Source organism: Toxorhynchites rutilus, chromosome 2 (assembly GCF_029784135.1).
Source record: "Toxorhynchites rutilus septentrionalis strain SRP chromosome 2, ASM2978413v1, whole genome shotgun sequence".
In the NCBI taxonomy this organism is placed as follows: domain Eukaryota; kingdom Metazoa; phylum Arthropoda; class Insecta; order Diptera; family Culicidae; genus Toxorhynchites; species Toxorhynchites rutilus.
The window spans coordinates 24,143,520-24,157,299 of NC_073745.1; the positions used below are offsets into that span (position 1 = coordinate 24,143,520).

At 42.9% G+C, this 13,780-nt stretch overlaps 2 protein-coding genes across 3 annotated transcripts in view; one reads left to right on the forward strand and one right to left on the reverse strand.

The window, feature by feature from the left end:
- Positions 1-13,780, reverse strand: part of LOC129764786 (uncharacterized) — a 1,146,248-nt gene that overhangs the window by 651,226 nt on the left and 481,242 nt on the right. The gene's annotated exons all lie outside the window — the stretch shown is intronic.
- Positions 9-11,110, forward strand: LOC129765598 (uncharacterized). Its single transcript, XM_055766011.1, has 3 exons — positions 9-395; positions 1,248-2,645; positions 10,979-11,110. Exons 1-3 carry the CDS (start codon positions 9-11, stop codon positions 11,108-11,110), a joined length of 1,917 nt encoding a protein of 638 aa, XP_055621986.1.

Here is a 13,780-nt window from a genome sequence, read left to right on the forward strand (position 1 = left end):
GCGCTAAAATGTTCACTAACGATCATTTTCGGAATATCCCGTCGCGTCGCACTGAAGATAATTTGCCAGATGCGGCTTCTATCAAGTCTCTCAAAGACGATATTGCCGAGTTGAAAGATACTGTCCGTAATCTTGCATCCAAGGTTGATGTCAAGCCGATCACCCCATTGACGGGCACACCGTGGTCTGGTCTCGATCGTATATGCTCAAATCCTATTCGAAACACTCCGAAACGTGTACGCGAAGATTGCCAAGACGAGGAACAACCGCTTGTTAGACGTGGTACTAAAGCAGCATCCGGAACAGTAAAAACAGTTTCACCCCCGGAGGAGTTGTTCTGGCTATACTTGTCTGCTTTTGATCCCAGCACATCCGATATCGATATTTCTACCTTGGTAAAGAACTGCATGGAGCTAACCGTCGACGTGTAACCAAAAGTCGTGAGATTGGTTCCTAAGGATAAAGATCCATCAACTTTGAGTTTTGTTACATTCAAAGTTGGAATGAATAACACGCTCAAGGATGTGGCTTTATCAAGGGGAACATGGCCGGAGAATGTCTACTTCCGCGAGTTTGAACAGAATTCAAAAAACCAGCGGAATGTCATCAGGGTTACAGGAGAAAGAAACCCGCTTGGGGGCCAATAAACGGACAAGAGAAACTGGGACACACGCAACGACGTACATCTGAACCGAGACGCATCGTGGAAAGCACTTTGGAAGCCCCCGGCTCCTCTGCCTCAGTCGTGCAATTTCCAGCCTGCGTACATCATAGCCGTCTCGGTCCTGTCGGCAGTTGCAGCCCGGGGGCCTTCCAACTTGCTTTAGAAGGCAAGTATTGTGACATTTCAGTCTCTCCGTCGCCTGATATCGCTTTAAGTTCTAGCTGTATCTCTGCCACTCCAACTTTTACGACGGCTCGGGCTTTGATGACGAATTTATCACCTCAGCAAACATCCGATCCGGGACGCATTTTGTACAGCATCTTGGAAGCCCCCGTCTCCTCTGCCTCAGTCGTGTCTATTCCAGTTAACGTTCACCATAGTCGTCTCGGACCTGATGGCAGAGGTAGACCGGGGGTTTTCCAGTCTGCTGCAGCAGGCAAGTACCGTCACACTTCAGTGTTTTCGTCGCCTGATACCGCCTTGAATTCCAGTTCCATCACCGTGATCTCACCATCTGCGTCTATTACCTCGCAATCCAACGTTCTCTCGTTCAATTGCCATCAAAATCGTCGTATATTACCAGAATATCGGCGGCATCAACAGAAATGTCGATGATATTCGGCTAGCTGTATCGGATCAATGCTACGATATCGTTGTTCTCACAGAGACTTGGCTAGACTCACGTACGCTCTCGCATCAGATGTTCGGTAAAGATTATGAAGTTTTTCGATGTGATAGGAATGCTGATAATAGCCGTAAGGCTAGAGGCGGAGGCGTTCTGGTGGCCGTGAACTCCAGACTCGAAGCGAGAGCTGTAGATAATCAAAAATGGATTTGCTTGGAGCAGGTGTGGACGGCGATCACACTTGGCGACCGTACTTTATTTCTATGTGCGTTGTACATTCCTCCCGACCGAATACGAGAACGCGAGCTCTTTGAGACACATTGTCAGTCGGTTTTCTCTGTCTTGGAAACCGCTAAAGCAACAGATGAAGTCATCTTAATGGGCGACTTTAATCTTCCAAGAATTTCGTGGAAGAAATCCTGCAACGGCTTCCTTTATCCGGATTTGGCCCATTCGACCATCCCTCCCAATGCTTCTTTCTTGCTTGACAATTACAGCTTCGCCACTCTCTCGCAAATCAATTACGTTACCAATCAGAATGACCGTAGTCTGGATCTCTGCTTTGTGAGTGCGCAGGACACAGCCCCATTCCTATGCAGAGCTCCTGCTCCTCTTGTTAAGCACACTCCTCATCATCCACCTCTGCTGGTTACCGTTGGTACTAAGTTGTCACAGGATTTCGATATCTCACCTGTAGCAATTTCTTATGACTTTCGTAATGCCGACCATTGTGGTATCAGCCAGTTACTCTCTAGCTTCAACTGGGACGATATACTAGACACCGTTAACGTCGAATCTGCAGCTTTAACATTCTCCAACGTTCTGGCATATGTTATCGATAGATATGTGCCGAAAAAGAAATGCCACCATGCATCCCGCAAACCATGGCAGACCTGTGTGCTTCGACGACTGAAATCAATGAAGAGGGTCGCCTTGAGAAATTTCACCACACACCGCACACAAATTCTTCAATATCAATATGCGCGAATCAACCACGAATATAAACGTGTTGCGAAGCAATCTTTCCTACATTATCAGCGTCGTGTACAGAGAAAACTCAAATCACATCCCAAACAGTTTTGGAAATTTGCCAACGAGCAGCGCCATTCAGCCGGTTTGCCATCGTCTATGGCATTCAATGGAATCGTGGCCTCTACGCAACGGGATATCTGCAACCTTTTCTCAGATAAATTTGCCAGCGTTTTCACCGATGAGAGTTTGAGCGACGAACATATCAGGCATGCTGCTGGCTACGTCCCTCTCTCCAACCAAACCCTGAGTAGAGTTGACATCAGTTTGGAGATGATTTCTAGGTCGTTCTCGAAACTCAAAGAAGTCGAAAGGATGAATTCTCGCGTAACTTTTGAAAAGGTCCTATGTAACAAATGTAAACAAATCGAGTTAATGGATGCACGCTATTAGTTTTCAATCATTGAATGCATTACAAAAACAATCGTTCACGTATCTATCTTCTTCATCTTTTAATCGCCGATGCAAAAAATATCCAATGTACAGATTCGGATTTTAAGCACTCGGCTGTTACTTCAGACGCATCTTTCCTCCGACGCTCGAAACGTCCGAAGTAACAAAGCAATCAAAAAAAAAACAGGAAGTGGGTTATATCTATGGTATAACCGCAAGGGTGACGTAGGACTATCGTTGATTTAGAGATCATTTGTTCGAAGTTGAATCTAAATCCATTCTGAATGAATGAATAAATGAATATTTGGGGGACTTCGAAAACGAGAGCGTTACGTTGGAGGCACAAGGTTTTATGCATCCAATATAGGATACGAAAAACCTTGTTCTGAAGAATAATCTTCAGAAGCTAACCTGCTAACTGTACTTGATTGACAAATCACAAACCCAAATGTATTATATGGATATTTTATGGATAGAAAACATTAAAATAAACTCTTTCGCTTGAATGTAATTTTCAATTCCAAGGGGAACTGGCAGATTATTTTCCAGCAACGATTATATATTTCCACATTTTCCTCGATACTGGAAGCCCACCAGTGGTTAATGCCAACTCGATAACCACCTGTTAATAGCCGCGCGTGTATGTGTGTGTAGCGATGTCTTTCCAGGGAACCGTTTGTGGCATCACTCTCCTCCTGATAGATTCCCTTCTGGCCTAGGGTGCACAAACAGGCTCTCGGTGACACCGTCCATCCGCGCTTTCATGATAAATAAAGAGCTTCACCGCAACAGCGACAACATGCTCCAATCGCTGTTCAATTAGAACTGAGTGGATTTCCGAGCGCCGCTCGCTTATATACCGATTGGTGATTTCAATAGCCTTCTTTGAAAGCAATTTTAAGACTATTGAAACAAGTTTTTGGATCAAAAAGTAACAAGTATATAACGCGTAGACATTTTATTTTTCGAATGAAGTGTTTATCATACCATTTCGTTCAGTTGTTTAGGAGCTGTTAACGCTCAAAATCTCGGTCTCCGGCGTAACGCTTTCGTTTTCGAAACTTTGATTTTACACCCCGGTATAGAAATGAAAGACGTAGTCCTACGTCAAAACACGAAGTGGTACTTCGGTCGTTTTGAGTTTTTGTTTCTTTCAGGTGTTGTTATCTATGTCAGTGCAATTCAACGAGTGATGACAATAATAATCTGTCTTTAGAATGAAATGCTGATGTTTCGATTGTTCTTCAGTAGTTAGTTTCAAATTCTTATCGTGAAACGTAATATGTCCAATGTGCAAACAGGGGCAGTCAAAACGTCCAATGTAATATTTTTCGCTCCGAGGCTTCAAATTTAAGCTCAAATCACGGAACAACTGTTACGATTGGTTTTTCAGAGTTATTATTGACTGCTAGTGGTAAAAGTAGTGATAAAGATCGATAACTTTTAAGACAATTCGCGGAATGATGCTCGGGTCTTCAACTTCATTTTTCTCGAAAGTTACGCGAGAATTGTATGATTAAAAAACAGAAAGTGGGTTATATCTATGGTATAACCGCAATGGTGACGTAGGACTATCGTTGATTCAGTGATCCTTTGTTTGGAGTTGAATCTGAATCCATTCTGAATGAATGAATAAATGAATAAAGGGTGTGTCACATCAAATTGCATCACGGAAAAAACGCTGTAGAAATTCGCCCAGTAGACCTTTTGAAAATTTTAGACAGTAACATAAAAACTATTAAACAACTTTCGGCATTTTCTTTTTATTCATACTTCGAGCCCAAGCCCGTATGCTCGCACCCTCCTCTTTACCCCGTCCATAAGGTTCTGTACAACGTCAGGTTGTAGTTTTTTTTTAACAGAAATCCATTTTCTCTTGAAGTCCGCCTCCGATTTGACAACTTTTGGGTTCTTCCGGAGGACCTGCTTCATAATCGCCCAATATTTCTCTATTGGGTGAAGCTCCGGCACGTTGGGCGGGTTCATTTCCTTTGGCACGAAGGTGACCCCGTTGGCTTCGTACCACTCCAACACGTCCTTTGAATAGTGGCACGAAGCGAGATCCGGCCAGAAGATGGTCGGGCCCTCGTGCTGCTTCAATAGTGGTAGTAAGCGCTTCTGTAGGCACTCCTTAAGGTAAACCTGCCCGTTTACCGTGCCGGTCATCACGAAGGGGGCGCTCCGCTTTCCGCAAGAGCAGATCGCTTGCCACACCATGTACTTTTTGGCAAACTTGGATAGTTTCTGCTTGCGAATCTCCTCCGGAACGTTGAATTTGTCCCCTGCGGAGAAGAACAACAGGCCCGGCAGCTGACGAAAGTCCGCTTTGACGTAGATTTCGTCGTCCATTACCAGGCAATGCGGCTTCGTCAGCATTTCGGTGTACAGCTTCCGGACTCGCGTCTTCCCCACCATGTTTTGCCTTTCGTCGCGGTTAGGAGCCTTCTGAACCTTGTATGTACGCAGGCCCTCCCGCTGCTTGGTCCGCTGGACGAATGAACTTGACAAATTCAGCTTATTGGCGACATCCCGGACCGAACTTCTCGGATCACGTCTAAACTGCTTAACTACGCGCTTGTGATCTTTTTCACTGACGGAGCATTCATTTTTGCCGTTCTTCACCTTCCGGTCGATGGTTAGGTTCTCGAAGTATCGTTTTAGTACTCTGCTGACCGTGGATTGGACGACTCCCAGCATCTTACCTATGTCCCGATGTGACAACTCCGGATTCTCGAAATGAGTGTACAAGATTAATTCACGACGCTCTTTTTCGTTCGACGACATTTTTACAAATTTACGAAAAATTGACAGTGAAGTATGGCCAACGTGATCTATACACTCTTATCTGATTATAAGCGAAAGCTGAAGATATAATTCCTAAAAATTAAATTTCTACAGCGTTTTTTCCGTGATGCAATTTGACGTGACACACCCTTTATTTAGGAGACTTCGAAAACGAGAGCGTTACGTTGGAGGTACAAGGTTTTATGCATCCAATATTGGATACGAAACTATCCTACTGATGGGGAAGAATAATCTTCAGAAGCTATCCTGTTAATTGCGATTAATTGAAAAATCACAAAACTAAATGTCATAGTGTTACATGGATAGAAAACATTCAAATAAACTCTTTCACATGAATGTATTTTCAAATTCCCAGAGGAACTGGCAGATTATTTTCAGTAACGATTAGATATTTCCACATTTTCCTCGATACTGGAAGCCCATCAGTGGTTAATGCTAACTCGATAACCATCTGTTAATAGCACTTGATTGAAAAATATTTGGTCACAGTGTTACATGAATAGAAAACATCACATCAAAATAAACTCTTTCACATGAATGTAATTTTAAATTCCCAGAGGAACTGGCAGATTATTTTCCAGATCTTTCTCGATGCTGAATGGCATCCAAACGGAAAGAATTCCGTGCGTGTATGTGTGTGTGTGTAGCGGCTGCTTCGATGGTCACCTTCTCTTCTCCTGAAGGATCGGCTTCTCTGTGCTCCCTCACAGGTTCAAACAAACTGCGTGCGTTTCAGGGCAGATCTCGATCCTTCGCCGTCCAGCATCCTCAGCAACGATGTTGTCTTGTCGATGTCCTCACGAAAAAAAATGTCTCACCACCAGAATATCGCTTAAGTATGCTTTTTGTGCGTGATTGAATCGAGAGAAGGCGTGGTTTACGATGGCAATTTGGAAGGCAAACTAGAGGGGAATGAACTCTCTGAGCTCGGAACTTTCGGCGACTGAGTAATAATCGATTGCGGGCGCATACAATATTGGATACGGAAATATCCTACTGATGGGGAAGAATAATCTTCAGAAGCTATCCTGTTAATTGCGTTTGATTGAAAAATCACAAAACAAAATGTATTTGGTCACAGTGTTAAATGGATAGAAAACATTCAAATAAACTCTTTCACATGAATGTATTTTTAAATTCCCAGAGGAACTGGCAGATTATTTCCCGGATCTTTCTCGATGCTGAATGGCATCCAAACGGAAAGAATTCCGCGCGTGTATGTGTGTGTGTGTGTGTAGCGGCTGCTTCGAGATCTTCCCGGGGAACCGTTTGTGGCATCACTCTCCTCCTGATGGATTCATGTCTGGCCTAAGGTGCACAAACAGGCTCTTGGTGACACCGTTCATCCGCGCTTTCATGATAAACGAAGATCTTCACCACAACAGCGACAACATGCTCCAATCGCTGTTCAATTAGAACTGAGTGGATTTCCGAGCGGCGCTCGCTTATATACCGATTGGTGATTTCAATAGCCTGTTTTGAAAGCAATTTTAAGACTATTGAAACAAGTTTTTGGATCAAAAAGTAACAAGTATAGAACACGTAGACATTTTATCTTTCGAATGAAGTGTTTATCATACCATTTCGTTCAGTTGTTTAGGAGCTATTAACGCTCAAAATCTCGGTCTCCGGCGTAACGCTTTCTTTTTCGAGACTTTGATTTTACACCCCGGTATAGAAATGAAAAACGTAGTCCTACGTCAAAAACATCTCAAGAGTAGTCAAGCTGAAGATACGGATTGGGAATGAGATCTGCGTTTGTGCGTGTTGATGTACAATTCAACGCCACATAGTACCTCGGGGGTGGCTCCATCCGTTCTTATGTTTGGACGAGTCATGAAGGACAAACTCCCAACTTTCCAGGGTAACTGTAAAATGGTTTTAGAAGAAGTGTTTTTGTTCCTTGTCCCTATCCCTGGACAAAGAACAACAATATAGAAGTACTGGATACTCTGATCGGCGTCGCCGAACTGAATCACGCTAGCTCAAGGCTGGGGACACAGTTGTGGTAAAACGAATGGTTAGGGATAGTAAGCTTGTACCGAATTATAGTCCCGAAGAATTCACAATGATAAAGCAGAAGTTATTACCTTATGATCTAGAGAGTTAGATCGAATTATCCATCGGAATCTGGCCCATTCCAAATTGCTAATGTCAAATGAAACTGATGAGAGTAATGTAGATTCTTCAAACGAAACTATTCTAGATGATAGACCTAATGCACCAGAGGAAGTAAGTTCATGAGAAGACTTAGACGAAATCGTGAAATCACTCGCAATCAGCCCGCTTGAAGGAACTATTGTGAACCGAGAACAACGTGATTAACTACGGAGAAGGGGAGGAGTTGTAAGGTATAATTAGGTTCAACTTCAGAGATTGTTTAGATAGCGACTCTTGGTCTTTAATAAAGATTATCATTCTGAGTTGTACAGTGAAAGAGTTGACATCGTGTTTAATTTTCTAGAGTGACGACATCACAAAACCCATCGACTCCAAATTCATATTAGATGCATTGGTATGTGGTTTTATAGAAATTAATGAAAAATAATTAATATGTAGTGGTAAGATGATTTTGGTCTTGAAATGTTCCAGCGTTACATTTCCCAATGAAATCCTGTTTTGCAATAATTCAATCCCGTAGTCCAATACACATTGCATTGTTTGGCAGCCGATTGATTCGTCAAAATCTGCCCAAACGCAGACAGCATTTTCCACCCGCCAGCATGGCACGACTGCAAGCTGTTTTTCAAATCAACCGAATTTCGTTACATTTTGGTGTTTTTTGTTGCACCGATCAACAGAGAAGCTGTGAATATGCACCGGAATGCATCCAGTGCTCCGCTTCGTTCATCGCACACGATCAATCTATCGTACAGATGGAGACCATAGGGCGTCTCGTGTTCCATAGCCTCGCTATGGAGCCAACGAAAGTCGTTTATTTATCGCCCCCGAAAAAAAAGTGTTGTGAGCTTTTTTCCTTCATCTCCCGTTCGAATTTACATCATCGCTGTCGCTTCTCTCACGATGACACTCGTCATATGGCTGATGTTTATCCATCGTTTCAATATCCAATCCAATATTTTGTATGGAACTATGGGGTCGACGAGACAACAACAGACGAAAGAGAAAAAAAAACAGATCGTTTGCAATTACTTTACAGGGCCATTCAACAAACAAATTACTTTTTTCACGCTTATTTATGGATGCTTGATCGTGGCAGTGCTTTCACTCGGCGGCGTCTAACGTATCTCCAAAATTAGAACCCAACGCGGGAAAACTGATTCTCGCCCCCTCCTTCAGAGATGCAGATTTTGCCGTCAGACTGTGCGGAGGAATGTTGTTTGAACGATGGCCGATAGTTAGTGTTGGATGTGTGAAATATGGCACCCGAACTGGTTAGTAATAGTCCTAATGGTGTTATATTCGAGGAATATTTCAAGCGTTGTGTTTTCCCCCTGCTATTCTATGGACCAGAAGCTGCAGCTGGTGACTTCCGAAAGGGGGGAAAACACATTTATAAATGGCATTCTTTCCATCGCCGAGTGCTGCGCCCTCTTTCGTCTCGATGGGACAGCAATTTGGTACGTGCCAATCGGACCGAGTACCGAGCTCCAATGTGAATAATTTGCTTTTGCATCAGCGGTAGCAGTCATATCGGAGATTGATAGAATTTTTTTCTGAGGAATATGGAATATGGTTGCAGCAAGATGCCATTTCATTTGATTGGTATTCTTCGCACGGAGTCGCAAGGCGAAGCGAAGAAAGCAGAAACAAACAGATATATAGTTCTAACAAATTGATTCCAGCGATGTGTTGAATAATTTAATCCGACAGCCATTTATCGACAACAGAGCCAATTTTCGAGCTTTCACAAATTTCCACTCATTCCGACAACCAACAGAGTGAGTGGCTTAAGCATACCCCATGCTGGTAATCATTTTAACGAGGCATTAAGTCATGCCCTTCTCATCCGATTATCCTCAACCAGAAGCACTATAAAACTAGTATTACCCAAAAACGAGATACCGAGAAGTACCATCTTCTACATTCCCTCCCCCTTCCATCACCCAGCCAGCGAGAGAGGTCCGGTGAACAGTGGTAGCCAAAATGAGATCATGTTCTCAATTTAACTTTATGCTTGTCTGGTCAGTTTTCCATCCCGTTCAGCTTCAGTACCCGGTTCTTTTTTTTTTATTCCCTAGACCGGATCAAAATGCATCCCGTATTCTCCGCACATATCCTAATATGTGGTATTGCCGTTTCCGTCGCAACGACGAGAGAATCCTTTCTATGTCCGGGGACCGGGAAGTATCTACCGTGTCTGTTTTAATATCGATACTAAACGGGCAAAGTTTGAACGATTTTATTTTATTTTTGCATCGTTTGACCAAATTGCGGGAAATTGATACTGAGTAGCTGGGTTCTCTCCGCAAATCCTCAATCCCCATCGTTCGGGGTGGAAGGAATATAATGGATTATCTCGGTTGTCCGGGCCGGACACATTTTCCCCGAAGCCTCCCATCTGAATGGAATTGAATTTGAAATTTTTAGTTTCTGTCGCGTGGTCAAATTACACCAACCGTGTGCTCTCCGCTCCCGGAAAAGGTTTCCTCGAACTTGACTTGGTCCACTTCAGCCGGAACGAAAATGGCAAAAGCATGCTCTTCGGCATAAACATGTATGACCACTTGCAGTAAAAGCAGGATACAGTGTTGAAGTTGAAAAATGATTATATTTGATAAGTTTGTTGGCGAAGAGAGGCTCCCTTTTGGCTAGGCGACCATAAAATTTGAGGAAACTGTTTTCAACTGCGGTAAAATTTTATTCGAAGGTGATTTCCGTCTGTACACATACGAGTATACATGTGAATGGTTGTTAAACTTAACGACTGACGAGCAGCTTCTCGAGCAGCTGCAAGAAGTGCAATTCTCCGTCAGAACTTTGACGGTCTTTTATGGGTGGTATCTTGAACGGGAACCGAGACCACACAATCGGATAATGAAAGTACTTCAAAGTTTTCTTATCTGGATGCGAAGCTGGAACAATGCATGGGGATAACTTACGAGTGCTGATGCAGTCGGATGAGAGCTGGTTGGAGCTGTGGTTTACCTGAAAGAGAAGAGGAAATTACAAATAACAATTTAGTTTGATGAGAATACTCGCAAAACATGGCACTCTCTATCGGAGTGATGGAACGCTAGGGATAATAATCATTTGTCACAGGGTTCGGTCGGTCGGGTCCCCTTCAGCTGTGGCCCCATAACGGCAGATTGGTTCATTAAACTCCGATAAGTCGGCATTCCTCTTATCAGAGGCTCTACTTTAATCTCCGTTGACCGAAGGCCTCATTCCCGAGCCGAGGTTAATTTATGACATCCTCAAAACCAGCCATATCTGTCGTAATAATTTGCCAAGAAGCCCATAAATCTCATCCCCTAGGCAAGATGGTTTTTGTCTTTCAGCCCCATCCCCTTCACAGTCTCCTCGGCCCAGCTGCGCCTCCCGGGGGTCTTCGCACATTCATTTCCCACTATCTGATGGCCGTCGTTTGTCTCATCTCATCCGATGAAGTGTGGACGAGACTCCGAGAATGAGGCCCTCCTTCAACCACCCCTCTCCCTTTTTAACATGCCTACCCACAAAAACCTAAGATGGGAAGGGAGTGGGGCTAATTTCAGTCCATGAGACAACTGTCATCCGATTCGCTAGATTCTAGATTCATTATTTCGGTTAGAGATATATATATATATATATATTTTTTTTTTGTTCTCGCCTCGCTTCGTTCCTCCCCGTGAATGATTAATGTGCGATCTCGATTCGTGATTTGGGTCAAATCGGTGGGGAAAACGCCATCTGATGGAGCACGCTCCGACAAATTGGAGATTACTTTCGGGAAAATCTGTCATTAAATAATATGGGTATATTGGGGAATTTACGGTATCCATCGATAGAATCAGACTGAAATATGTGTTTCTTCAAAATGATTGTTTTTTTACAATTAGAAACTCGAATAAGCTCTCGCAGGTTTTTTTTCCGGAAGAGTAATGTTTTATTTATAATGAATTGTATCATTATAATTGTGATATTGAAGCTCATTACAAGTCGGTACTAAAATCCACCTACGATAACTATCTGTCCAAGATCCAGGCCAGTGTTAAGCAAAACCCATCGTGCTTTTGGGACTTCGTAAAGAGTCGGCAAAATTCAACTCGCATCCCACGCAATGTTATCTTCGAAAATGTCCAGGCCAACACGGACACAGACGCTGCTAACCTGTTTGCCTCATTCTTTGAGAGTGTGTTCAGTGTAGCATATCCAGTATCGAAACGTGACAGTTTTGCTCATATTCAGTCTCACACCATCAATCTACCCGTCATTCGCTTTTCGGTTGATGATGTTGCAAACGCCTTGGACGATCTTGACATCAAGAAGGGATGTGGTACAGATGGCATACCATCCCTGTTACTTCAAAAATGCTCCACTGAACTTGCGAACCCTATTGCTCGCCTCTTCAACAAATCGCTTCAGGAGAAAACATTTCCAATAGCATGGAAAACTGCTTTCGTTGTTCCTATTCACAAATCGGGAAACTGCAATCAGGTGACAAATTATCGTGGTATATCTATGCTGTGCTGCCTAAGCAAGGTATTTGAACGACTAATGCACAAGGTTTTATACAACGTGGCGTCTCCAATAATCTTCAATGGACAACATGGGTTTATGAGGCACCGTTCAACCACATCAAATTTAATGTGCTACGTCACCGCACTATCACGCGAGATAGAAGAGAGACGTCAAGTTGATGCGGTGTATGTCGACTTCGCGAAAGCTTTTGACACAGTCCCACACTTCCTAGTAACGGAGAAAATGAAATGTATGGGCTTCCCTGACTGGATAACGGAGTGGATTTCATCATACCTTTGTGGTCGCACAGCACATGTCGTCGTCAATGCAGCTAAATCCCGCAGCTTTTATATCACGTCAGGGGTACCACAAGGAAGTGTTCTGGGTCCACTGCTGTTCAACATATTCATGAACGATTTGTACTCACTGCTTTCATCGCTCAAGCTCTCTTTTGCCGATGATCTTAAAATATACCGGGTGATTTCATCTCCTTTGGACTGCGTAGTTCTTCAAGAAGACATTAACTCAATGCTAGAGTGGTGCTGTGATAATGGGATGCGAGTCAATGAAGGGAAATGTAAGACTATATCTTTCGGTCGCTCTAAAAGCCCCATAGTCTTCCAATATAAAATGGAATTGACGATATTGGATCGCACAACGGCAATCTGCGATCTTGGAGTCACGATAGACTCAAAACTGAGATTCAATGACCATGTAGGCATTATGACTGCCAAAGCTTTCTCAGTTCTGGGTTTCATACGCCGCCACGCGTTCGAGTTCAGTGATATCCATGTTCTGAAAATCATGTACTGTTCGTTGGTCCGTAGCATTCTTGAGTACGCTGCTCCTGTCTGGTCCCCCTTCTACGTAGTTCACAACCTGAGGATTGAACGGGTGCAGAAAAAGTTTATCCGTTTTGCACTAAGACAGCTACCATGGAACGACCCACTGAATCTCCCCCCTTATGCCGACCGATGCAAGCTCATAGGACTGGATACACTATCTGTCAGGCGTACAACGATACAAAGATTGTTCATTTTTGATGTACTTCAAGGAAACATCGACTGCCCTGAGCTTCTAGCTCAGGTGTCTCTAAATATTCCCATTCGACGCTCGAGGAATTCATATCTACTATCGGTTCCATTCCATAGGACAAACTACGGCTACAACAACCCGCTAGATTCATGTATTCGTCTGTTCAATGTTGTATGTGATGTTTTCGATTTCAACTTGACAAAGAACGCATTTAAAAATAGAATTAACAATTACATCTAGTTTATAAGTAAATAATTCAGTCTGTACTAATAGAAGACGGTGTTGAAATAAATAAAAATAAATAAAAATAAATAAAAAAAATAAATCATTCTTATTAAATTATTGCTTTGGTGTTTTTTGTTTGGATTCAGAGATCCCATAAAAACAGATTGATATATAAAGAATATTATTTCATAATTTTGAAGTTCATTCTAAAGACTTTCAAGAATATGCCCTCGGAAGGATTTTTTCAAAACTTTCATCATGTTTCAAGTTATAGCTATTGTAGTGACGTTGTATCTAAATAATAATTATTCTATACTAAAGGGTGTGTCACATCAAATTGCATCACGGAAAAAACGCTGTAGAAATTCGCCCAGTAGACC